The sequence below is a fragment of the Emys orbicularis genome, chromosome 8 (assembly GCF_028017835.1).
Source record: "Emys orbicularis isolate rEmyOrb1 chromosome 8, rEmyOrb1.hap1, whole genome shotgun sequence".
Lineage (NCBI taxonomy): Eukaryota > Metazoa > Chordata > Testudines > Emydidae > Emys > Emys orbicularis.
In genome coordinates, this window is record NC_088690.1 from 65,402,219 (window position 1) to 65,430,164 (window position 27,946).

The window sequence follows — 27,946 nt, forward strand, 5'->3', positions numbered from 1 at the left end:
ATGCAGAGTGGACAGCTGACAACTGTGAGTTTAACATTCCTGCAGATCTTGGGCAATCAATCAGCTCCATTTCATTCCCTTATTGCAGCTAGATCTGTTTCACATCACTGAGTGTTAATAGGAATCAGAACAAGCTACCACTATATTTATAGAGAGAGTGAGCATGTGTGCGATATTTCTGTCCATAAAGGTGGCCTAGTCTTCTCTAATAAAGTTCTAAGCCATTCTGCTGAAATGCTGTGGTTTCTGCTCGCCGACAGCTCTATGCACTGAAGAGGTGTGCTCCTTCTCTGCCGCAGGAGACCATGGTACAGAGAGTGGCAATCATTGGAGCTGGCGTGAGTGGACTGGCCTCCATTAAGTGCTGTCTGGACGAGGGATTGGAGCCCACCTGCTTTGAGAGAAGCGATGACATCGGAGGGCTCTGGAAATTCACAGTAAGTGGGAAGCTCATTGGCGGATGACAAAACATTATGATTTCAGAATACGGCTGGTGTTGTCGCATCCCAGCTGTCACTCCATTCTGCATATGCCCTGTCTTGTATCTTACTTTCCCTGATGCCTATAGACTGGTTTGCTCTTCAGGAGAAGCATCTGTTCATTGTTTAGAACAGATCACTAACTTTTGAGCACCATATCTTTCTATGGCACTTGCACAGGGTAGTGAAATCTGTGCTAATGGTCACTTTACTAACCACAGTCACAGCCACAGACTGATTTGGAGTAGAGGGGAGCTGTGGGTGCTCTGAAAATCAGGCTGTCAGTCCCTGTAAAAGTTCCTTTGTGTTAATCACAAGGTGCTGTGCAACCACATGTTAGAACAGTCAGAAATATAACTGACCCTGTGGAGGCTTTATTGAGATTTTACTGCTTAAGAGTTAATTAGATGTCTTAAAAATAAAGCAAACTCTAGTTCCGGCTTAATGCTTTTAGAAGCGAGGCTGAGGGCACAATTTGGGGACGGGAATCCGAGCCAGCTGTGTCTGAGCCAGGCAAACTCAACTCTTACTCGTTTACTCTGGCAGTGAGTGGGAGGGAAGTTGCGTCCGATGATGGTGCCACGTGCAGTCCTTATCAGGCCTTGCTGTCTTATCAGAGCCCTGCGCCCTAGCCGCCCACCCCTGGAGTGCAGGGAAGGAGTTTGGTTTTGCTTTACTGTAGCACCGAAAGCTCGACTCCTTGCTGGGTTCCACCACCCCTGAAGGAGAAGAACCTTTCAGTACCCCTGCCCCCCAAAGTGACCCTCCTGCATGTATGTTCTCTGTGGCAGTCGGCAGGCTTGCAGGAATGAATCTAGACTCAGCGCAGAGCCATGTTATAAAAACAGGGCCGGCTCTGGCTTTTTTGCCGCCCCAGGCAAAAAAGCCTCCGGCCGCCCCCCCCCCCCCCCAGTGGGGGGGGGGGGCGGCCGGAGCCCTGGGGGGAGGGCGGCGAGCCCCGGCCGGGGCTCCGCTCTCCCCCCGGCGGCCAGAGCGCAGGGGGCAGGGCGGCGAGCCCGGCCGTGGCCCCGCTCTCCCCGGCGGCCGGAGCGCCGCCCCCCTCCAGGTGCCGCCCCAAGCACAAGCTTGGTGGGCTGGTGCCTGGAGCCGGCCCTGTATAAAAAGACTCTGCCTGCAGGACAAAAGTTGACATCAAGCACTGCAACTTTCTTCTTGTTGCCCTGCTCTCATGACCTGATCCTCCCGACAGCACAGACAAAGCCGTGACTCTGATAGGGGCCTTATTCAAAGAGTTGCTTATTGCCAGATCACAGGGTTTCGTTCTTCATTCTCTCACTTGGGCGAAGGAATAAGGCCCACAGTGAACCGAATCTCATTTCCATTGTGCTTGCGATGAAATGTTGCGAGGCAGTGTGGGCTAGCAGGAACCAGCACCTTCGGCCTTCCAGTCCTGCTTCTGACACTTGTTAACCATGTGTACGGAGCTGGACTTCTCTGCCTCAGTCTCCCCATCTATGAAATGGGGTACTGACAGGACTAATGTTTGTGTATTGCTGCAAAGATGTGCTGACAAGGGGACAGCTCACACACACACACATTAGCACTCGTGGGAGGGGGCTTTGGAGGCAGACGTCTGAGAGGGTTTCCTCATGAAGATCCTCCCAAGCAATAGAAAAGGCGCTACCCATAAACTTTGCTGATTTTCTGCACCAGCCGGGCCCCTGTTGTCTCTGGCATAGGGGCTGCATTGCCCCCACCCTGAGAGGAGCAGCTTCCCAATCCTCAGGGGAGAGGCTGCAGAGAAGGTAATGTAACCTGGGGCTTTCTTCCTTTTTCTGATGGTTCTTCGTGGGGCCAGAGAGGGGAAGATGCGCCCTTACCCCCCAACCCACATAGTCGCTGTGACGGGTTGGATCACAGAAACCCCCTTGGGAGCTGCCATCCAATGTGCAAAGACTACCCCTGCTTCTGTTTTCCCTGCCAGCTCAGGATTCCAGCACCCTGTCTTGCTGAGCCAGACACTCCAGTCTGCTCTAACAAAGACTCAGGGTCTGAATCACTTGTCCCAAAGCTGCAAGTTTACCTGAAAACCAGCTCACAGGAGTGTGCTTGTCTTTAGCACTCAGATGCCCAACTCCCAATGGGGTCTAAACCCAGATAAATCCGTTTTACCCCTGCATAAAGCTTATGCAAGGCAAACTCATAAATTGTTCGCCCTCTATAACACTGATAGAGAGATATGCACAGTTGTTTGCTCCCCCAGGTATTAATACATACTCTGAGTAAATTACTAAATAAAAAGTGATTTTATTAAATACAGACAGTAGGATTTAAGTGGTTCAAAGTAGTAACAGACAGAACAAAGTAAGTCACAAGCAAAATAAAATAAAATGCGCAAATCTATGCCTAATCAAACTAAATACAGATAATCTCACCCTCAGAGATGCTTCAGTAAGTTTTTCTCAGACTGGACACCTTCCAGGCCTGGGCACAATTCTTTCCCCTGGTACAGCTTTTGTTCCAGCTTAGGTGTTATCTAGGGGATTCTCCATGATGGCTCCTCTCCCCCTCTGTTCTCTCCCACCCCTTTATATATCTTTTGCATAAGGCGGGAACCCTTTGTTCCTCTGGGTTCCCACCCCCTCCCCTCACTGGAAAAGCACCAGGTTAAAGATGGATTCCAGTTCAGGTGACATGATCACATGTCACTGCAAGACTTCATTACTCACTTGCCAGCACACACATATACAGGGAGACTCACAGGTAAACAGCCATCTGCAGACAATGGGAGTCATCAAGATTCCAAACCATCATTAATGGCCCACACTTTACATAATTACAATAGGCCCTCAGAGTTACATTTTATATTTCTAGTTTTAGATACAAGAGTGGTACATTTCTACAAATAGGATGATCACACTCAGTAGATTATGAGCTTTGTAATGATACCTTACAAGAGACCTTTTGCACAAAGCATATCCCATTTGCATTATAGTCACTTATTATCAAATTTTTTATAAAACCATGTAGACTGCACAACGTCACACCCTCCTCCTGAACTTACTGCCAGAGACTTGGACACTGACCATGGCGGAGGCAGTATACCTAAAATTCGTTTTTGGGCTCCCCTATGGGGCAGACACTCCTGTGTCCCCCAAAAGGGAAAGAGACCCTGACCCAGCTGTAGGCTCACAGCTACCAGCTATGAGGGACCTTTCGCTGGCCAGCAAAATCCCCCCCCTTTCACTCAGGTTGGGTTTGCTTCCAGCTAGAGTCCTTGGGGTTTGTTCCCACCGCAGCAGTCACCAGGACCCCAACTTCCAGCTCCAGGATACATGTCTCTGTGCACCTCTTCCACTCCATTACAGCCAGGTCATGCTTCTGGGTCTTAATTGCTTTGTCTCTTAAGTCCAGGTTGGTGGGCAGCCTTTTCTTTTTCCAGGTCAGCCTTTTCCCAGGCAAATAGTACATCAGTTTCGATTTGTCTTCCCTTGAGACCACCACTCGATGAGCTGGGATACCACAGAGAACACCCTCCTGCCAGAACAGGCACCCCTCCCCTCCTGTCTTGCTAGGTTAGACACTCCAGTCAGCTTCAGCACAGACAGAGGTTGGGCCACACCCATCTGCAGTTCACTGAAACTGAGATGTACTCAGCTCAGGGGCTTCTTAGTTAACAGAGACATTTCCAGCGCCCATTGTTCAGTCTTTCTGGGCAATTTGCAACTTGTGTAGTTTTAGCTTCTTTTGATCTTCATTCTTACTTATTTTGCTTCCTTTTCTGTCCCTAATTTCCTTTCCCGAAATAAGCAAACAGAAAATAACAAACCAGTAACCACTTTGTCTGTTCTCCAGCCACCACACTTAAAACTCACTTAAAATCACTACCAGTATCTCAAAGCAATCAGCTGTGCACAGATCCTGCTCGACTACGCCACTGTGACGGGTTGGATCACAGAAACCCCCTTGGGAGCTGCCACCCAATGTGCAAAGACTACCCCTGCTTCTGTTTTCCCTGCCAGCTCAGGATTCCAGCACCCTGTCTTGCTGAGCCAGACACTCCAGTCTGCTCTAACAAAGACTCAGGGTCTGAATCACTTGTCCCAAAGCTGCAAGTTTACCTGAAAACCAGCTCACAGGAGTGTGCTTGTCTTTAGCACTCAGATGCCCAACTCCCAATGGGGTCTAAACCCAGATAAATCCGTTTTACCCCTGCATAAAGCTTATGCAAGGCAAACTCATAAATTGTTCGCCCTCTATAACACTGATAGAGAGATATGCACAGTTGTTTGCTCCCCCAGGTATTAATACATACTCTGAGTAAATTACTAAATAAAAAGTGATTTTATTAAATACAGACAGTAGGATTTAAGTGGTTCAAAGTAGTAACAGACAGAACAAAGTAAGTCACAAGCAAAATAAAATAAAATGCGCAAATCTATGCCTAATCAAACTAAATACAGATAATCTCACCCTCAGAGATGCTTCAGTAAGTTTTTCTCAGACTGGACACCTTCCAGGCCTGGGCACAATTCTTTCCCCTGGTACAGCTTTTGTTCCAGCTTAGGTGTTATCTAGGGGATTCTCCATGATGGCTCCTCTCCCCCTCTGTTCTCTCCCACCCCTTTATATATCTTTTGCATAAGGCGGGAACCCTTTGTTCCTCTGGGTTCCCACCCCCTCCCCTCACTGGAAAAGCACCAGGTTAAAGATGGATTCCAGTTCAGGTGACATGATCACATGTCACTGCAAGACTTCATTACTCACTTGCCAGCACACACATATACAGGGAGACTCACAGGTAAACAGCCATCTGCAGACAATGGGAGTCATCAAGATTCCAAACCATCATTAATGGCCCACACTTTACATAATTACAATAGGCCCTCAGAGTTACATTTTATATTTCTAGTTTTAGATACAAGAGTGGTACATTTCTACAAATAGGATGATCACACTCAGTAGATTATGAGCTTTGTAATGATACCTTACAAGAGACCTTTTGCACAAAGCATATCCCATTTGCATTATAGTCACTTATCAAATTTTTTATAAAACCATGTAGACTGCACAACGTCACAGTCGCCTTCCCCTCCCCCAGCACAAGCCTCAGACTCACAGGAAGAACCACCAGGGGGCAGAGAGCTGCCAGAGCCAGCTGAGGCTTCCAAGGAGTAACTAGGAGACAATGACAGGCCAGCACAACCCAGAGAGAGCCTGGACAGAGAACCTAACCCTTCTCCAGGAGATGAGGCGGCCATCAAAGGCCAGAGCTGGAATGCAGGTGTGCTAGGTGTCATGGGTGCACAACAGGGGCATAGCCACGGGTGGGAATGGGTGGGCCATGGCCCACCCAAATCTGAGCAGGGGTATAGTCCCTGGAGTGTCACTCGGGCACCTGAAATCCAGGGCGGAGCTATGCACCCGCCCTTCAGAAAGCCATGCTCTGGCAGCTCTGCCTTGTCATTTTCTGAGCCGCCCCATGCGCGTGCCCAGCTTGGGAGGTGAAGCCCTGTGTCTGGGGGCACCCAAGGCTAGGAAGAGGGTGTGGCATCGAGGGAGAAGCTGAACTAGCAGGTGCTCGGGGGCTGCCCGTTGCCCTGTGGCGCTCTCCGCACGGCTCATCCTCTGCACGGCCGGAGGCAGGAGCGAGGCCAGTCTCTCTGCAGTGTTCCCAGGAGAGGATGCACTTTGCTGGGCAATTCAGTAAGAGTCCGGGCCAAGCTGTGTGCACAGACAAGCCCCTGTTCATGCCCCTGCAGCGCAGCCAGAGGCAACCTTGCACAGGGGCCATACGGCCTGCAGGAGATGCGAGCCCCCAGCTGAAGGGCAGCAGCCCATACCCCGCAATGAGGCAACAGCACCCTCTCTTCCCCCGCTGCAGAGTCAGGGCACAGCCGAGGGGATCAGCACTCCCTGGACAGGCTGCACAGCCAGTCGGCATGGTCAGTGGATAGCACAGTCTGGCATTGCCCGTCCACCCGAAAGTCAGAGCCCACCCAAATTTCCACTCCTAGCTACGCCACGGGGGCACAGGCTCGGTGCTCTGGAGCTGCTTGGAATGGAGCTCAGACAGGACCGTTTTGTAGTGTGATTCCCCTCACGGCTCACTCTCACTAGGGCAGCCTCCTTTGCTTCAGCGCCTCCCGGGTCTGCCCTCGGAGCGTTCAGCACCCCTGTTCACGCCGGGAGCTCCCCGCAGGGAGTCCCACTGGATGGGACATCTGGGGAAGCCTTACATGCCCCCTCCCCCCAGCAGGGCCATGCACCCCCACGCTGCAGTCAGCAGTGACTCCCAGCTAGCGTATAAAACAGAAGGTTTATTAGTCGTCTGGAACACAGCGTAGAACAGAGCTTGTTAGCACAGAAAGTAGGGACATTCAGCAAAGACCGTCTGGGGGGATCCAGAACTCAGAGCCATGGGCTCTGCTCCCCGAGTCTCAAACCAGGAGCCTGACTTGCTTCCAGCAGCCCACCCTCAGTCATGCCCTGTTGCTCCTCCTCCGTCCTTTGTGTCTTTCCCAGGAAGACTGGTTACCTGGCCTCCGCCTCTTTGTTCTCCAAATCCTCCGGCTGGCTGTTGCAGAGGATTGGCCCCGGCCATCAGTTGCCACGATACAGAGTGCCCAGCTATTGTCTGGGCCCAGGGAGCTAGACAGCAGTCACACCTGCCCTCTAGGGTCTCTGCAACGATCACACACCTTTGTCCCACCACCTAGAATAGATACTTGTGCAACACATAAGGGAAACTGAGACACACAGAGAATATTCATACAAAACATTAAGAGAATTCCCACTTTGTCACACAGCTACAGCAACACTTGCATAAACAAAAACGCAGGAGCGCTTGCATTGCCTCTACGCACCACTTCTTTCTGCACCACCCTTTCTTTTTAAATGTTGGAATGGAGTTCCAGCCGGAGAGGCCCAGATTGACAACTCTGGAAACCAAAGACCTCTCCAGATGCCGTTTCCTTCACTCTGCCCTGTAACCATGCCTCAACACCAATCTGCAGGCTCCATCTCAAGGAGAGAGAAGGGATTTCACTCCCTTTGCCCACTCGGACCATGGCTACTGCCTTGACAACAGTAGGTCCAGTTAGTACCAACTCAGAGGGTGGTTTTTGTGGTGGAACACCTGGCTGCTTGGAATGGGTGTGAAGCCACTGTCTAATTTCACAGAGGGCGCACACATTGTATCCATATCATATTGCATTACCAAGGGATGCTTGGATTGGAGTTGTCTAGGCTGGGTGGTCATACTGCTGAAAAGGATCTGGGCATGATAGTGAATCACAAATTGAATATGAATCACCAATGTGATGCAGCTGTGCAGGGCCGGTGCAAGGATATTTTGCGCCCTAGGCGAAACTTCCACCTTGCGCCTCCCACCCCCACCCTTCCCCCCGGAGCATCACTTATTATAAACTTTCAAAAATGAATACTGCATAATATGGCATTGTTCATTAGAATTAATACATATTCGGCTTGAAAATTTATTATTTTCATTATTTAGATTACATATTTAATGAAAATAAATGAATAACCTGACAGGGTTTGGGGCAGGCTGGCTTGGGGCAGGGGGGTGCGGCAGGGGTTGGCTGGAGACAGGGGAGTGCGGGGCTGGCTGGTTTCGGGCAGGGCAGGGGATGTGGAGCTGGTTGGAGATGGGGTGCGGGGTTGGCTGGAGATGGGGGTGTGGGGCTGGCTGGCTTCAGGCAAGGCAGGGGATGTGGAGCTGGTTGGAGATGGGGTGCGGGGTTGGCTGGAGACGGGGGTGTGGGGCTGGCTGGCTTCAGGCAAGGCAGGGGATGTGGAGCTGGTTGGAGATGGGGTGCGGGGTTGGCTGGAGATGGGGGTGTGGGGCAGGGGCTGGCTGGAGACAGGGGAGTGCGGGGCTGGCTGGCTTCAGGGAGGGGGGTGCTGCAGGGGTTGGATGGAAGCGGGACTGGCTGGAGGTAGGGGGTGCGGGGCTGGCTGCAGGCAGGGCAGGGGGTGTGGGGCTGGCTGGCTTCGGGCAGGGTAGGGAATGCGGAGCTGGTTGGAGATGGGGTGTGGGGTTGGCTGGAGACAGGGGGTGTGGGGCTAGCTGAGGGCAGGGTGGCAGGTACCAGGGCCATCCCTAGATATTCTTGGGCCCTACGCAGCCCCCCCGCGTGGGGGGGTGCCCCAGGCCTCCGTGGGGGAGGCGGGAGCGGGGGGGAGGCCCGGCTTCCATGGGGGGGCAGGCCTCCGGGGGGGCGGGGCTGGCTTGGGGGGCAGGGGGGAACTACCCCCCAGCACTCGCCAGCGGCATGGCTGGGGCCGGGTCTCTGCTGCAGAGCTCAGGGGAGTGGGGGCAGGGCGGGGCTGAGCAGGGGCTGGGCCCTGGGGAAGAGCCAGAGCAGCAGGGAGCAACACAGCGCCCCCGGCGGCCAGAGGAGGAATGACATCACTTCCCGGCCGGCCGGAGCTGATCAAAGAGGGTTACACATTTAGCAGGCGCCGGGTGAGCATCCCAGACATTTTGGGCACCGCTTTTTGGCACCTTCAAATCTTGGCGCCCTAGGCGGCTGCCTAGTTTGCCTAGTGGATGCACCGGCCCTGCAGCTGTGAACAAAGCTAATATCATTATGGGGTGTAGTAACAGGAGTGTCGTATGTATGGGAGGTAACTGTCGCACTCTACTCGGCACTGGTGAGGCCTCAGCTGGAGTACTGTGTCCAGTTCTGGGCACCACACTTTAGAAAAGATGTGGACAAATTGGAGAGAGACCAGAAAAGACCAACAAAAATGATCAAAGGTTTAGAAAACCTGACCGATGAGGAAAGCTTAAAAAACCTGGGCACCTTTAGTCTTGAGAAAAGAAGACTGATGGAGGGACCTGATAAGTCTTCAAATATGTCAAGGGTTGAAGGTAGGAGAAATGATGCATTTAATCTGCAGCAAGGGAGATTTAGGTTAGATATTAGCAAAAACTTTCTAACTCTAAAGGCAGTTAAGATTTGGAATAGGGTTTCTAGGGAGGTTGTGGAATCCCATTTTTGGGAGGTTTTTAAGAGCAGGTTGGACAAACACCTGTCAGGGAGGGTCTAGGTTTACTTGGTCCTGCCTCAGCACAAGGGGCTGGACTTGCTGACCTCTCAAGGTCCCTCTGAGCAGTGCAGGAAATACTGTTGGTGCTTTGGGAAGTGGCACTCTTCATTGAAACATTGAATCTATCTCCCCTTGTAAGTATTTTCACACTTGCTTCTTATCAAACTGTCTGTACTGAACCATCTTGATTATCACTTCAAAAGTTTTTTTTCTCTTACTTAATTGGCCTCTCAGAGTTGGTAAGACAACTCCCACCTGTTCATGCTCTCTGTATGTGTGTGTATATATATCTCCTCAATATATGGTTCACTCTTTATGCATCCGAAGAAGTGGGTTGTAGCCCACAAAAGCTTATGCTCTAATAAATTTGTTAGTCTCTAAGGTGCCACAAGTACTCCTGTTACTCTTCCCTCTGAATCAATATTGAACATGTCCCTAGTGTGATGTTCAAGGGGGCACCAAGTTGCTGGAGGCGTCGTCCTCCAGATGAGATGTGACACCACTCACAGGATCACTTCTGATCATTACAGGGACCTGTTTGTATGAAACTGGGCTTTAGCCCCAATATCCTGGCCAAATTCCAAACTGGTCGTTTCCACTCTGCCTCTGAACTCTTCCCCTGCACTTCCGGTTAAGGATGGTATTCTTCACCCCTGTACTGCAATGGTGCTGTGCGCTCGAAAACAGCTGCCATGGGACACGTGATCATTAACCCACCTCCTGGGGTCCTGCATAGAATCATAGAAGATTAGGGTTGGAAGAGACCTCAGGAGGTCATCTAGTCCAACCCCCTGCTCAAAGCTGGACCAACATCAACTAAATCATCCCAGCCAGGGCTTTGTCAAGCCAGGCCTTAAACTCCTCATTAAACTCTTGCACATTAAACTCCTCGGGCGAAAGGTGCAATAATTCCATCACATCCAGAGCTTTCCTATGGAAATGGCATTTGGTCCCCGGCCAACTTCTGTTTGATCTGAATTGGTGCCAGAGTGGCCAAGGCTGCGTAGCAACTCATTTAGACCCCAGCGTTTTGTAAGTATAATTGAGATTGTTTTCCAATGTGCATTACGTTGCATTTATCAACATTGAATTTCATTCATGATGTCCCTAGCCTCTGTTTGACAGAAGCTAGGAATGGGCAACTGGGGATGGATCACTTGGTGATTACCTGTTCTGTTCATTCCCTCTGAGGCACCTGGCATTGGCCACTGACAGAAGACAGGATACTGGGTTAGATGGACCTTTGGTCTGACCCAGTATGACCATTCTTATGTTCTTATCTTTCATTTTCTTGCCTAGTCACTCAGTTTTGTGAGATCCCTTTGTAACCCTTCGCAGTCTGCTTTAGACTTAACTATTTTGAGTAATTTTGTAACATCTGCAAATTTTGCCACTTCACTGTTTACCCCCTTTTCCAGATCATTTATGAATATGTTGAACAGCACAGGTCCCAGTACAGATTCTAGGGGGACTCTGCTATTTACCTCTCTCCACTGTGAAAACTGGGCGTTTATTCCTACCCTTTGTTTCATATCTTTTAGCCAGTTACTGAACCCATGACTGCCTACTTTGCTTAAGACCCTTTGGTGAGGAACCTTGACAAAGACTTTCTGAAAGTCCAAGGACACTATATCCACTAGATCACCCTTGTCCAAATGTTTGTTGATTCCCTCAAAGGATGCTAACAGATTGGTGAGGCATGATTTCTCTACAAAAGCAGTGGTGAGTCTTCCCCATCATGTAGTGTTCATCTATGTGTCTGATAATTCTGTTCTTTACATAGTTTCAACCAATTTGCTTGGTACGGAAGTCAGGCTTACTGGCCTATAATTGCCAGGATCACCTCTGGAGCCTTTTTAAAAAATCAGTATCACATTAGCTATCCACCAGCCATATGGTGCAGAGGCTGATCTAAGTGATAAGCTACACACGACAGTTAGTAGTTCTGCAATTTCATATATGAGTTTCTTCAGAACTCTTGGGTGAATACCATCTGGTCCTGATGACTTATCACTATTTAAGTTATCAATTTGTTACAAAACCACCTCTATTGATAGCTCAGTCTGGGACAGTTCCTCAGCTTTGTCACCTAAAAAGACTGGATCAGGTATGGGAATCTCCCTCATGTCCTCTGCAGTGAAGACCGATGCAAATAATTCATTTAGCTTCTCCATTATGGCCTTGTCTTCCTTGAGTGCTACTTATGCACCTTGATTGTCCAGTGACCCCGCTGATTGTTCAGCAGGCTTCCTGCTTCTGATGTACTTAAAACAAATTCTTTTTTGGCCTGCCTAATTATGCTTTTACACTGGACTTGCCAGAGTTTATGCTTCTTTCTATTTTCCTCAGTAGGATTTGACTTCCAATTTTTAAAGGATGCCTTTTTATCTCTAACTGCCTTTTTTACTCTGTTTAGCAATGGTGGCATTTTTTTGGTCCTCTTACAGGTTTTTTTTGGGGGGGGGTGGTATACATATAGTTTGAGCCTCTTTTTTGGTGTTTTTAAAAAGTTTACATGAAGTTTGCAAGCATTTCACTCTTGTGACTGTTCCTTTTAATTTCTGTTTAACTAGCCTCCTCATATTTATGTAGTTCCCCTTTTTGAAGTAAAATGCTACTGTGGTTGGTTTATTTGGTATTTTCCCCCTATCAGGATGTTAAATTTAATTATATTATGGTCACTATTACCGAATGGTTCAGCTATATTCACCTCTTGGACCAGATCCTGTGTGCCACTTAGGACTAAATCAAGAATTGCCTCTCCCCTTGTGAATTCTAGGACTAACTCCTCCAAGAAGCAGTCATTAATGGTGTTTAGAAATTTTATCTCTGCATCCCGTCCTGAGATGACATGTACCCAGTCAATATGGGGATAGTTGAAATCCCCAATTATTATTGGGTTTTCTGTTGTTGTAGCCTCTCTAATCTCCCTAAAAGAACAGGAGTACTTGTGGCCCCTTAGAGACTAACAAATTTATTAGAGCATAAGCTTTCGTGGGCTGTAGCCCACGAAAGCTTATGCTCTAATAAATTTGTTAGTCTCTAAGGGGCCACAAGTACTCCTGTTCTTTTTGCGGATACAGACTAACACGGCTGCTACTCTGAAATCTAATCTCCCTGAGCATTTCACAATCCCCATCCTAGTCAGGTGGTCAGTAGTACATTCCTCCTCTATACTCTTAGTATTCAAGCATGGAATTTCTGTCCATAGAGATTCTGTGGTACAGTTTGATTCATTTAAAATGTTTATTCTATTTGACTTTATGCTTTCTTTCACACATAGTGCCACTCCTCCACCTGCACGACCAACACTTCATTCCTATATATTTTGTACCCTGGTAGTACTGTGTCCTATTGATTATCATCATTCCCCCAAGGTTCTGTGATGCCTATTATATCAATATCCTCATTTACTACCAGGCACCCATTTTAGTATTTAGACTTCTAGCATTTGTGTACAAGCACTCATAAAACTTGTCAGTATTTAGTTCTCTGCCTTCCTGTGGCGTAATTGTCTGGGACTCTTTTTCATTTGACTATTGCTCTTCAGTTCCTACCTGTACTTTGTCAACTTCTGTCCTCTCCACTAAGATATAGAGAATCCCCTTTCCACAGAGTTGGCGCCTATGTCCCCTTTAATAGATCCTCCTCTAAGGGATGTCTCTGTCTGAACCATGAGCTCCTCCACACCAGCTTTCCCCCAGCCCTTAGTTTAAAAACTCCTCTATGACCGTTTTCATTTTACATGCCAGCAATTTGGTTCTGTTCTGGTGTAGGTGGAGCCCATCCTTTCTGTACAGGCTCCTCCTTTCCCAAAAGGTTCTCCAGTCCCTAATAAACCTAAATCCCTCCTCCATCATCTCATCCACACATTGAGACCCTGCAGTTCTGCCTGCTTTACTGGCCCTGGGTGTGGAACTGGAACCATTTCAGAGAATGCTACTATGGAGGTCCTGGACTTCAATTTCTTACCTAGCAGCCTAAATTTGGCTGCCAGGCTCTCTCTCCTACCTTTCCCTATGTCACTGGTTCCTTCATGTACCATGACCATCGGCTCCTCCCCAGCACTGCACATAAGTCTGTCTAGATGTCTCGAGATCCCCAAGCTTTGCACCTGGCAGACAATTCACTGTGCAGTTCTCCCGGCCATCACTTGTTCAAACTTGTTGACAGTGATATTGTGTTTAAACAACAGGGTTGTGGTTTCTCTGCCTGTCACTTAAGAATAGCCAGGCTGTCACACAAAGAGTCATTAATCTGTTTGCACCTGAGACAAAGCAGAGGAACTTTAGGGGGATCCTGTATTTCTTTAATCAGTTAAACTGAGTGCGGTGAATAAAAGCAGGGCCCATCCCAGATGTTTATAAAGCTCCTTATCTCAACAGGTAAAGATACTCCTGTATTTGCAGCTAAAAATCCAGCTAAGGAGCATGCAGTTGACAAAGGTTCAACTCCCTTTCTTGCACCTCATTACCTGTTAATAGGGAGCTATGTGTTTTGTTCTGTTTTCATTACATAACCCTTCTTACTTCACATTCCCATTTGCAGAGCACAAGTACAAATGCACACATATCAGGTAACTTTAAACACTCAGCATGAATTGGCAACGGCCTACTTTAACCCTTAGGTCACTGGCAACTTCCCGACTACCGATCAAATTAATGCTTAGCACATAAGTATCAGTGGGGCTATCTCCTGTATCCCCATCTTGCCAATGCAAGATTCTTCCCACCCGTTTCATTTCTCAATGCCTTGGTCAAGTTTTAAACCTCCTAGGAGATTAGAGCTTGCCCTGTAATAGGTGGCAGTATGATATTCAGCCATTCATTGTCTCTAGGTACGCCTATACAGCAAAAAATAAAACAGAGAATCTCGTAGCTCAGGCTACAGCACTAAAAATAGCCACGTAGACGTTCTGGCTTGGGCTGGAGCTCTGTCTCTGAAACCCACCCCATGGTGAATGGGAGAGACAAGACTGGAACTCAAGCTGTGTGGAAGCCTGTTTGTTTTTCAGTAACATGTAGCTGTTTTCTTTAATAAATGCCTCCCGGTGAAGACAGTCGGCGATTCCATATATCATGACATGTACCACTTCCCCTGTGAGACTAGTACACAACAAAATAGATCTGTCAGGCTGTTCAGTCCAATTCTTTTTTTCTAAATTACATACTATTTCTCCCAGCTAGTTCCCCCTGCATCATCCTAACCAACTCCAGCCACAGCCTGCACCCACTGGAATCAATGGGATTTTTAGCACTAATTTCAATAGGGTCGCATTAGACCTTTGCATTTCACCAGCAGACAAAGCCAAATAGCCACACATAACAGGGTTCAAAAAAGAACTAGATAAGTTAATGGAGGATAGGTCCATCAATGACTATTAGCCAGGATGGGCAGGGATGGTGTCCCTAGCCTCTGTTTGCCAGAAACTGGAAATGGGCGACAGGGGATGGATCACTTGATGATTACCTTGATGATTACCTGTTCTGTTCATTCCCTCTGGGGCACCTGGCATTGGCCACTGTCGGAAGACAGGATACTGGGCTAGATGGACCTTTGGTCTGACCCTGTATGGCCATTCTTATGTTCTTAATTTTCTGCATTTTCCACATACCAAACTCTCATGTTCGTATTAAAGGGAGTTTGATTAAGGCACTACCCTTGTCCCTCTGAAAGCCTGAGTTGAAATCCTGCCTCGGATCACAGTCAAGACACGTGTGATTTTGTCACCCTAGCTCTCAGAGTGGGGGCAGTAAAAGTGGGTCTTTAAATAGGGACAGGTGGGGCCTTGTGGATGAGCTCAGAGAGGTTGAACCAGGCATAGGTGGCTGCGAAGAAGGAGGGGATTGTGCAAAAATCTGACAAACGAGCAGACAAGGAAGGGGGTGTTGGTGGAGCAGAGGGGATGGGGAGCCAAATTCCTTGCCCTGCTTTGAGCTTTGGTTTTATGTTAGCAACTCTCTGCAGCAAAGAAACCACAGACCTCCTGAAGACCTGAACTGTGGTCTCGGCCAATAAATGGAGGAGGAGTTGATTATAATAATCTGCATCTGTTTAGAGTCTTTCATCTGAGTATCTCAAAGTGATCTTAGCTAGCGTAGTATTATTATTCCCCTTTTATAGATGGGGAAACTGAGTCACAGCAGCCTTGTCTCTCTCAGCAGTGAAGTAACTTTCCCAAAGTTCCACAGCTGGCCCGTGGCAGAGCTGGGAATATAACTCAAGTCCTGGTTCCTGGTCACCTTCCCTAGACAACACTCCCTCCAACTTTGTTTTAAAGAGTATTGATTTGAAGTTATGCGTATGTTCTTTCTTCCCTGCCTGTGATAGAATCTGAGAGGCGCTATGAAAGGAGCATAGGATTGGAGAAGGCAGCAGCACTTCTGTACATCTATTATATTAAAATTTAGAGTCCTCTTTCTTGACTGGATTTATTTTTATACCAAACATTTCTGTCCGTCCTTGGTAGGATTTGGCTGGTGAATTCTGTACTCTGTAATTACATGGTAAAAACATGGGCCCTGATTCAGCAAAGCACTAAAACACACACTTAATTTTAATCCCATTGAAGATGGGATTTAAGCATCTGCTTAATTTGAAATACATACTCAAGTCCACCCCTATTCAGCAAAATGTGCTTAAGTGCCTTGTAGAATTGGGGCTTAGGGGTCTGATCCTGCTCCCATTGAAGTCAATGGGAATTTTGACCTTGTAGCGTATTTCTCTGTAATTGTGGGATAGCCGACATTTTGACTAGCACACTGGAGTTCAAACCAGGCTGATACCTCTGGAGCTAAAAGGATGAGTTTCCCCACCTGGAGCTGAAGAGTCAAAGCAGACTTACCCAGATAGAGAGCAGAAGATGGCATGCACACGGACCATGGGTTACAATGGCACGTCTCCAAATAACCCAGTGTTGCTAACCCCAGGTGTTCAAAAATCATAAATCAGACCTGAAAAGATCACGAGATTGGCATAAAAATCATGATTTTTTTTTAAATGGTAAATCTGGGGTTCTTCTTACTTGCCTCCAGGGGACACTCAGGTCACATTTTCAAGCTTTTCTCTGCAACCGTGGGCTACAGCTTACTCTGTTAAAAAATGAAAGATTAGATTCTCATGTCATCACTTGCTTCCAGGAGCTGGGGCTTTAAGATAAACACAAAATGTTGCAAGTTGGCAACACTGGTAGCACACTGTAACTCATCATCAGCTCGCGCTTCTCATCTTATGTGTGCAGGAACGCTGGATGAAGCATCCCAGGTAAGCTGAGAATTGTGTCTCTGTAGCTAATTCTTTAGTGAGTGAATCTCCACCGTGTTACAGCAAGTCTTGCAGTCACCTTCTGTGCAGATGTTTTTGCTGTTTTGTTAATTATTATTATTCTCTGTAGGAAAGTGCCGAGGAAGGCAGAGCCAGCATTTACCGCTCCGTGTTCACCAACTCCTGCAAAGAAATGATGTGTTTCCCTGACTTCCCTTTCCCTGATGATTTTCCAAATTACATGCACAATTCAAAGCTCCAAGAGTACATCAGGATGTATGCCAAGCACTTTGCTCTTTTAAGATATATAAAGTTCAAGGTAAGACTTAGAGCTGCTAAGGCCAGTGCATGGAGGGCCGGAATCATGGCTTTACCTACTTCCTGTCCCCATTAGAAGAGTGGCTCCTAGTGGCGGAATAACTCACTCCCAGCCCTTTATTCCTCTGAGGGCAGAGGCTGGAGTTCTACCCCTGCTGACCTCGTTAGATGAGCACCATCAGGCCTTAACTGACTAATTCAGAGCAACGAACAAATATAATCAGTCTGTCTGCTGGTAATTTACAAGGGCAAATGGGTCACGCTGTGCTTCTCAAAACATCCCCTCTGAGTCTGGCTTCTATCTACACGGTGTTTTGGTGGTGGAGTAACTGAATGTTAGACAGGAGACACACAGGGTTTAAATACAAGTTAAGCCTTCCTCCTGTTTATAAAATAAATGTTTCGGTCATCCAATCAAAACAATCCCATGTGGCTTAGACGACATCACACAGCGAGAACAGTGAATTAAGTATAGCAAAGAACTGGTCCTGAGCAATCCATTCATGGGCTGAAATTTACCTGAAGCATTAACTGACTGAGATTTAATAATGAACAAACCTGTGAAAATCAGTCTGCTATTGGGTGAACACATACCAAAAGGCTACATTTGTCCAACTCTGATTCCAAAATGTCACCCAGATCAAAGTGATTATTATTATTTATCTTTATTGCAATAGCACCTAGGACCCCAGGCATGAACCAGGACCCTGTTGTGCTAGGAGCTGTACAAACACAGAACAGAGAGACAGTCCTTGCCCCAAAGAACCTACCTTCTAAGAATGGTACATCACTGAAAACACATCTCTGTAACTGACTTCCATCTTTGTCAGGTGTCGCTTTGGCGAAGCAGTAAGAGAACGCCAGGCAGGAAAATCAAAATAATTTGGCATGTTGTTATTGGGGTCAAGGCCAGTTCATTAGCTCTTACACATGTATTCCAGAGTGAAATCCTGGCCCTATTAAAGTCAATGGCAAAACTCCTATGGAGTTTAGTGGAGCAAGGTTTCGCCCAGCTCTCTACTGTGAATCCAGTAAGACCGATGACATTTACAAAGCTATCTGCCTGCAGAATCGTGTGCCAATGAATACAAACTCATGTGTTTGTTTCTTTTAAGACTATGGTCAGCAGTATAAAAAAACGCCCCGATTTCCCTGTCACCGGACAGTGGGATGTTATTACAAAACAGGACGGGAAGGAAGAGTCAGCTGTATTTGATGCGGTTATGGTTTGTTCGGGGCATCATGTGTATCCAAATTTCCCAGTTGATTGCTTCCCTGGTGAGTTGTGTGTGTGCAATGCATATATTACAGCAAGGACTAGTCAAAACATTTTCATCAGCACATTGAGGAGGTTTTTTTAATTGAAAAAAACTAAATTTTTGGAAACTAATTCAGTTTTCAAAAACTTCACCAAAACCTGAAAATTTGTACTAATAATGATTTTTTGAAAACAAAATCATTTCAGTTTCCTCTCTTTCATAGGAAATTCAAAACAAAATTGCAGAAAATTGTGTAAAATAATTTTACAATTTCACACAAAAAATATGTTGTATTCCTTGTAGTTGTAGCTGTGTCAGTCCCAAGATATTAGAGAGACAAGGTGGGGGAGGTCATATCTTTTATTGTTGTGAGAGAGACGCTTTCGAGCCATGCAGACCTGCATAAGAGTTTTGTGTGGCTCATAAGCTTGTCTCTCTCACCCACAGAAGTTGATCCAATATAAGATATCACCTTGCCCACCTTGTCGCCCACAAAAAATAAGCATTTTTCAACTTGTTCTAATTATAGCTTTAAAAACTTGCCAAACTTTCTTAATAACTGTTTAGTTCAGAACTATAAGCAGTATTAAAAACCAAGACCATATAATTGTCAAGTACAATGTTAGCAATTACGGTATATAAACCCCAGCTTTTTGTTTAGAGAAACATTATGCAATGGTATAGTCATCAAATTTTACTATTTGGCAGGGCATTACGAAGGCACAGGATTAATCTCTTTAGAACAACTTGGAGAGGGTGTTTCTGGGGATTTTGTTCTGTCCTTTGTTCATGTTAACAATTCAAATCCTCTCAAATGATCAAGGCCTATTTTCAAATGCAATGTTTTTTTATGCAAGCAAGTGTTCTCTTGTCTTGGAGTAGGAAGTCTCACCGCAAAATGTGCAGGGCCAGATTCTGCTCTCAATGACCTCTGAGTGCTTCTATTATCTGCAATTTCATTGGAGTAATTGGGTTCTTGACATGGCAATCAACTAAGATGCTGTGGCAGAACCTTTATGCCTGGTGAGGATGAGGATGAGGATGCTTTGCATCTACGTAGTGCTTTCTGTCCAAGTGTCTCAACATTCTTTACCAGTGTGAGTGAATTCAGCCTCACCGTACATGATTTTACAGTTGAGAAGACTGAATCTCAGAGGGGTGATGGGCCTCATTTGCACAGCTGCTGAGCACCCACCACTCCATCTGCAGGTGCTCAGAACTTTGAAAAACTAGAAAAACTAGACAAGGTGGAAGAGCTGGACACGGAACCAGCACTATTGGCTCCTGGTCCTGTGCCTTAGATTTTTCCAAGGCAAAAAAGAACCCCCTTGAACTATCAAATCCTAGGAGGAGTTTGTAGCACGAGTAGTTTGAACCATCCTTTTTGTGACTTGTGAAATGAGCAAATCTGCTGTGGAAATCAGATAGAGACTAAATGCCGAACCCCACAAATTACTGCAAAGGGGTCCAGCTGCAAGTGGGTAAAATCTATCCCTTTAAATATCCAGATGAACTCATTTTACTTTCCACTTTTCCTCAGGGTTAAAGACGTTTAAAGGTAGCTACTTCCACAGCCGGGAATACAAGGAACCGGAAAAATTCAAGGGGAAGAGAGTGCTTGTGATTGGACTGGGAAACTCTGGTTCAGACATTGCTGTGGAACTCAGTCACACGGCCTCACAGGTACAATTCCCTGTCTTGCTGTGGAGTTGCTAGTTCTCATTATTGAGGTACAATAATTGAGGGTTTCAAAGCTGTCTCATCATGGATTTGGACACCCAATTAATGGGAATAGGCATCCAGGTCTTCTAGGTGGCTTTGAAGTTCATACACTTAACATAAGCTTAGAATGGTCGCATGCCGGAGGAATACATTACGTGGCACAAATTGTAATCAAGAGCAGGCCAAGCGCATAGCACTGTAGGTGTCACTCCCGCAATGTACACTTCTTTGCAGTATATCTTCCCACCAGTTCTGGGTTGGAGCTGGAGGAGTGTGAAGTGGGCCTGATTCACCACTGCTTCACTCCAGTTCTACCCCAACGTAAGTGCAGTGAAGTCCGTGAGGTGACACTGGTGTAAAACTGGAGTACTGAAGTGGTGAAGAGGCCTCTACCAGTGATCACTCTGCTGTAGTTGCCTTTCTAGAATGGTAATGGCCTCACCCTGCTTTGTCCTTTTTTTTTTTTTTTTTTTTTTTAGGTTTATCTCAGCTCTAGAAGCGGCTCCTGGGTGATGAGTCGCGTCTGGGACAATGGCTACCCCTGGGATATGTTGACTGTGACTCGCTTTGAAACCTTTCTCAGGGATACCCTTCCCACCTCCGTCAGCGACTGGCTGTACGTGAGGAGGATGAACAAGTGGTTTAAGCATGAGAACTATGGCCTGATGCCTTTGAACAGGTAATTTTATGGGATTCTCCCTGCAAAGCATTTGAGAAGGAAGGCAAAGCCTTGCTCAGCTTTGAAAAGGCAGCACAGTGGTGTCCCGGTTGCACTCTACTGGTAGCATCAATGTACTTTCTTCTCATCAGGCAGCAGGTTTATAGCAGGTTAGCTTAAAAATAAGAGTGCAGGACAAGTGAATGAAATCTCACGCTTCAGGAGCCATATGGATTGCTTGCAAGAGTAGGAAAGGAATCCTCCGTCCCTTCTAATCCATATGGACTCAGAGTTATGCAACCGGAGAGGTGCACATGGCTAGTTTGCTATGCGCTCATGCATCATTGTTGGAGATGGGACTCCAAACTATCAGGACTAGGTCTGGTCCAGTACAGCAATGTCTTTCCTAAGCCATTAGAGAGACAACTTCTGTCGGTGAGAGAGACAGTTTTGAGCTTACACTGAAGAAGAGCTCTGTGTGTCTCGAAAGCTTGTCTCTCTCACCAGCAGAAGTTGGCCCAATAAAAGATATTCCCTCCCCCAACTTTGTCTCCCCAATATCCTGAGACTGACACAGCTACAATTACACTGCATACTTTTCTAAACAATGTCCACGTCTTTGCCTAAATCCAAAAACACATCACTACCTTTAGTAGGTAATTCAATGATTAATTTACTTCTGAAACGCCCCATGTGTTGGCAGGGACTTCAGAATGCCAGTGAAGTCCATGTTTGGACTGACTTTGCTTTTAAACCTCATTGCACCATGGGGATGATCTTAGTTTTAGCTCTAGCTGAAAGAATGGGAAACGTGCAGTATTCCATACGTTGTCCAGTATATGGAGATCAGTGGACCCAATCTCATTGTTTAGGGTAGAGTAACTCAAACCCTGGCAACAATAGGTTTTTTTTTTCAACTAGATACACTACTACAGTGATGTCACCAAATCTCAAAAGTGAGTTAGCAGATCCTATTTCAAGGAACAGCTGTAATTATGTGATGTATGCAGTGTTGTTGCAACCATGAGGTCCCAGGATTTGCGAGAGACAAGATGGATGAGAAAATATCATTTATTGGACCAACTTCTATTGGTGAAAAAGCCAAGCTTTCAAGCTTACACAGAGCTCTTCTTCAATATGGAAGAGGTCATCAGAATGTTCACCGGATTACCTTTTCCAGACCAGAAACGCTAGGTGTAGCATGAAAGCGTCTCTCTTTCACAAGCAGAAAGTCGGTCCAATAAAAGATATTACCTCCCCCACCTTGTTTCTCTCATAATTAAATGTCAATTATAATACATATAAAAAGATAGTGTCCAGATTATTAGAACTCAAAGTTGGCCAAATACTGAAAAAAAATTGTTTTATTCAAATTTTAAATGAATTTGATTTGTCAATATTTATGTGTTTTGTTTCTCACAAATATTCATTTATCATGTGTATCACAGTAGTACCTAGAAGCCCTAGTCCTGGCTCAGGACTCCATTGTGCTGGGTGCTGTACAAACACAGACCAAACGATGTTTCCCTGTCCCACAAAAATGAGTTTATTAGTACCAATATTTTTGTAAAGGAAACTTCAAAATTGCATGCAGACCTGTTTGTGGAAACTGGCTTTTAAATTCATGCCTATGAGCATTCATGCCAGAATTGCTTATGCCCCAGTTTACCAGGGAACACAGACAATACCATGTGACTTATCTGACCAAATCTAGGTTCAAATAGCAAATTTAGAATACAAATGACTTGCGAAGCACTGTTTCCAATCCAGCCATAGGTTGGGTATTTTTAAAACACAAAAAAAGACTGTTGAATAATTTAAAATGGTAGATTCTGAGGAAATCGTGATCCATTCATGGATATCCCATAAGCAAAAGAAAGATTCTAAATTAATTGCGAATTATTTATTCAGCCTTAAAGCGATTACTATGAGAAAGACGGTTCCTTGAGCTTTAAAGGATAAAACCCTTCATTGCTAAAGTGATCCTGTCTGCAGCCTTACATTACAAATAAAAGAAGAGGTACTCCAGCAATGCCATGTAAATCAACTCATGCCTGAGCACTAGTGTTGGGAGGTAGCAAGCTGGCAAGTACAGGAATTTCTACTGTGGAGCGCTGGCGATGGGTAACCATAGGCTCAAGGAAAAAGGGTTAGTGCCTTTTCCTGACATTCGCATACAGAAACACAGTGATCTCTCTGCTTCTCCTAGCCAGGAAGCACTTTATCAGGGTTGGAAGGGACCTCAGGAGGTCATCTAGTCCAACCCCCTGCTCAAAGCAGGGCCAATCCCCAGACAGATTTTTCCCCCCCCACCAGTTCCCTAAATGGCCCCCTCAAGGATTGAGCTCACAACCCTGGGTTTAGCAGGCCAATGCTCAAACCACTGGGCTATCCCTCCCCCCACTACAGGCCTCTGTGCTTTTCTTTCTTTATAGAACCAGCCGTAAAGAGCCAGTGTTCAATGATGATCTCCCAAGCCGCATCACATGTGGAACAGTGGTGGTGAAACCCAATGTGAAGGAATTCACGGAAACCTCAGCTATATTTCAGGATGGGACTGTGCAGGAAAACGTTGATTTTGTCATCTTTGCAACAGGCTACAGCTACTCCTACCCCTTCATGGAAGACAACGCTATCATCAAATGCAGAGACAACGAGGTCACTTTGTACAAGGGCATCCTTCCTCCTCGACTCGAGAAGCCAACCATGGCTGTCATTGGCCTGGTCCAGTCGCTTGGTGCAATTATTCCAACATCAGATCTCCAAGCTCGCTGGGCTATAAGGGTGTTTAAGGGTAGGTGAAGGGAAATAGGGGGGCGGAGAACTGTCCCAGATGAGCTTGTCTGTGAGAACTAGCATTGCTATGCAACCTATAATTCCTTGCAGATTCAAGCTGGGGATCTGGTCCAAAAAGAGAAGCAGGCGTTCATTTGTGCACCTGCAGACCTCATGGGATTTGCTAGGCCTGCTCACCCCAGAAGTTGTAGATCAGTGGGAGTATGGCTGGTTTAACTAAGTGCATGGGTGAGAGGCTGGAAGAGTATCTTATTAATTAGGAGATGGAATAAACTAGTGACCTTGTACCTGTTCTTTTCTAGGGTTATATAAGCTTCCCCCAGTGAATGACATGATGGAAGATATTGATGAAAAAATGGGGAAAAAGCTCAAATGGTATGTGCAAAGTGCACTTCTCAGGTAGCCCTCCGTGCTCTGGGTGCATGAAAAAGGCCACCACGGCCTGTCTTTTCTGTATAAACCCGACATAATGTTATGGTCTGATCTCTGTAATGCATACGCTCTGTCCGATACATTATGACAACCTGCCATCCAATAAGCAAGTGGCTTTTTCCAAGGAGCCACTCTTTTAAACTCCCACTTCCCACCCCAGCACACATCCCAAATATTGTATATCATGTGCTCTCCTCAGCCTGGGAACTTGGGTTCTCCCCTATTTGGCCCACCGAACAAATATAACAGAGAAAAAACTTCTGCAGCACCAGGTTCAGGATCATTAAAAACTCTGTGGCCTCCTCAACAAGCATTCAGCACCCCCCAAACACACACACCCCATTGTTCTGAACCTCTCTCACTCTGATAGTGCATAGCTGCCCTCAGAATGGTGGAGAATCCTGTTTACAGGCCTGACCCAGCCCTCATTAAAGTAAATAGAAGCATTTCCCTTTACTTCGGCAGGAGTTGTATTGGGTACATACCTGGTCAAAAAATTTCCAGTGGGGCGTTTTTCTGTCAGAAAATATGGATCTGTTAAACTTGAAACGTTCCATGAGAGTGTGTCATTTCTGACAGTCAAAATCCAACCTTATTGGACTGGAACTTTCTGAGTTTTCAATTTTGAAATTACTTTTTGTTTTGAAATGTATTTATTTTTATTTTATGTTAAGTTTTTAATGTTTTTACATTTTTGTGTTATTTTATAAACGTCAGCATAAAACAGAGTCAAAATCAAAATACAACCTTGATCTGTAGCTAAAAATTTTCATTTTGCGGCAAATTTTGAAATTTGACATTTCATTCCAATTCAGAATTAATGATTTTTTCAAAATCATGGAATTCCCTGCAAAATGCAAATTCAGTTCCCGACCAGCAAGGTTAGTTCCAGTCTGGGGGACAGTCCATTATTATAGGCATCTTCTCACCAGGGACAAAGTATACAGGCACTCCTTAACTCATGAAAGGGGTTACAAGCAGAAAATAAGAATGGCCATACTGCGTCAGACCATAGGTCCGTCTGGCCCAATATCCTGTCTTCCAACAGTGGCCAGTGCCAGGTGCTTCGGGGCAATGAACAGAACAGGGAAATTTATGGAGTGATCCACTCCGAGCTTCTGGCTGTGAGAGGTTTAGGTACTCCCAGAACATGGGGTTGGATACCTGGCTGTCTTGGCTATAGCAATTGATGGACCTATGCTCCAGAAACTTCTCTAATTCTTTTTTGAACCCAGTTATACCTTTGATCTTCACGACTTCCCTCTGGTTCTCTGCCCATTATGTGATTGATTCAGGGTGGGGCTATAAAAGAAAGGGAAGCTGTCGCAAGAGAGCCTACCTAAGTGCAGGAGATGTCCTCTCCCCTCCCAGCTTGCCGTCAGCTGGAAAGCTGTCAGTTGTTACCAAGTGTTCTCTGTTACTTTGATCCTGTTTTGGAATCTTCTTTCTGTTGAGAAAGCTGGCCCTGAGGAAAGGGACTTGAACTGAACTAGCGTTAGGGCTTTATTTGAACTCCCTGGCTGGTGGGGTTGCCAATTTCGGTTGGACAAATTCCTGGAGGTTTTATCACATGACATAATCTTTAATTAAAGATTAATTTTTAATTCCTGGAGACTCCAGGACAAACCTGGAGAGTTGGCAACTCTGCCTATCTGCTCACGAGCTTACGTCACCTTTAAAATATGAGGTGAGAGAATCACATGATCTATAACAAATGGACAACTGTTGCTGGAGTTAACAGAGTGTGGTCTTATTTGTAGTAATCCTGCCAGCCAAAGTACTTGCTTTTGCATCCCTTACAAAGCCAGATCATAGTGTTGCCATGGGATGTGTCCTCAGGATCCAAGAAGGCATAGAATAGAAAGAGTTTGGGGCCTCAGGGCCACAGTAGTGCAGAGTACCCCTGTCATGCTGGTGTAACACCCCATCTGCACTGGAGGCTGCTGGGGCAAAACAGCAGTGGAAGAGAGCAAGGCTAGTAGTGAGTGAGGCAGTGACTGGCACCAGAGAAGAAGGGATGCAGGAAGTGGGGAGCCAATGGATAGGCTAAGTTGCATCATCGGAGGGGCAATAGGGATAGAGCTGAAAGGAAGAAAGTCCAGTTCAGGAAGGGCAAGAAAGACAGAGATCACAAGAAGAGAAGGGAGAGCCACAACAGGGACAGGACCTAGAAAGAGGCAAGACAGTGGTACACAGGGAAAAGAGGAAAAGTTAAAGGAAGAAAAGTATAGTTAAACAAGGAAAAAGGACTGTGTCTCTAAGTAATCTAAGAAATTATTAGAAAAAGAGTGTTAGAAAACTGTGAGAAAGGTAAAGCAAGAATGAATGTGGGGGAAATAAGCAGCAGTAAAAGATAAGTTTGTGTCCCTTTAATTAGAGTTTAAGAAACAAGGAGGAAGTGAGCTGTAGCGCAAGTAAGAAAATAATAATGATGTAAAACAAAACATCTTAAGGTAGACGAGATGAAATGACAGGAATAGTGAAAATGTCTGAGCAAAGGGACTGTAAGCCAGAAAGGAGGGGAGAGAGAATTGTTCAATCAAGAACCCAGCACATCGCATCAAGGAGTACATACATGCCTTTATTTAAGCTGAATCTTAGAACAGTGAACAAAGATTGCACAAGAGACTTGCTCAATATATAACTAAACATCCTAAGAATCTCTACTCCAAACCCTGGGCTTACAGAGGCTGCAAATAAGAAACTGACCAGGGAACGTACAATGGTGGGGTTTATGTTCTGGTGCATTGTATTTTCTAATTCAAAATTCTGTTATTTCATTAATTATTGCCTATAACAAGAGTTTAATTAAGATAGTGATAGTCAATAGACAGTAGATAACAGTGATTGTTTACCATAGGTTACGGTGTAAGCCTAAATAGTAGTTCCTGCTAAAACAACTAACTGATTTACTTGTGATTATTCGCCACTTAACTGATTTCTACATTTCCCCAACTGATTGAGATAAAACATAATTTGACCTCTAGATTGCCTCTGCCTCTCTTTCCTGCTTGGATTCCAAATCCCCCCCATTAGGCCCGTTACACTGGCTGCTTTAGTGACACCTGCAGCACAGAGGCCAAGGTTGAGAACAGAATACCTTCTCACCCTTGGAACAGGGCCCACCAGCTCCCAGATGAAGCACACAAGTGAGGGGCTTTGGGGGGGGGGGGGGGAACCTACACTGTAGTTGTCCGCGCTGCATGTCTTCTGTTAACAAATATAAGGCTTCACTCTCCAGCAGTATCAGACTGGCCCTTTTCAGATGTAATCCAGTCACAGTCCAATGCTGTATATCAAACACATGAAATCACCCCTTCTGAACAGGTCTTAGAAGTAGCTTATTCAGAGCAGCCCCAGTCCCTGCAACCCTCACTCAGGCAAAACTCTCACTGAGGCAATGAGACATAAGATTGCAGCGAGTTAAATGTGTTTGCCACAGTATTTCTGTGCAACAATAGCATACCGCATCACAGCAACAATAGATATACTCCATGGTGTATCTATCCCTTCTACCACCATATAGAAGTGCAGAGTTAACCTTGTGTCCATTAACCAAATGCCTTTTTTCTACAACAATACTGAGTACAACAATACTGTACTCAGCAATGTATTATATCTTCTCCCTTCCCACCTTAAGGTATGGGCAGAGCAATACCCTACAGACAGATTATATTTCCTACATGGATGAACTCGCCTCTGCTATTGGTGTGAAGCCCAATTTTCCACTGCTGTTCCTGACGGATCCAAGGCTGGCCCTGGAAGTGTACTTTGGCCCGTGCAGTCCATACCAGTTTTGTCTGACGGGACCGGGGAAGTGGGATGGAGCCAGAAATGCCATCCTGACCCAGTGGGACCGGACGCTGAAGGCTACGAGGACCCGAGTCGTACATGATTCTCAGAAACATTTCCCCTTCTTGAATTTGCTTAGAATACTTGCCCTCCCTCTTCTCCTTCTTGCTGTTTTTCTGATGTTTAACTAA

The 27,946-nt window shown here is 46.0% G+C and overlaps 1 protein-coding gene across 1 annotated transcript; it reads left to right on the forward strand.

Annotated features, from left to right (window-relative positions):
* On the forward strand, window positions 1-27,946 carry LOC135883057 (flavin-containing monooxygenase 3-like). Its single transcript, XM_065410095.1, has 9 exons — window positions 1-24; window positions 300-437; window positions 16,909-17,097; window positions 18,212-18,374; window positions 19,896-20,038; window positions 20,557-20,756; window positions 23,171-23,529; window positions 23,834-23,906; window positions 27,604-27,946. Exons 1-9 carry the CDS (start codon window positions 1-3, stop codon window positions 27,944-27,946), a joined length of 1,632 nt encoding a protein of 543 aa, XP_065266167.1.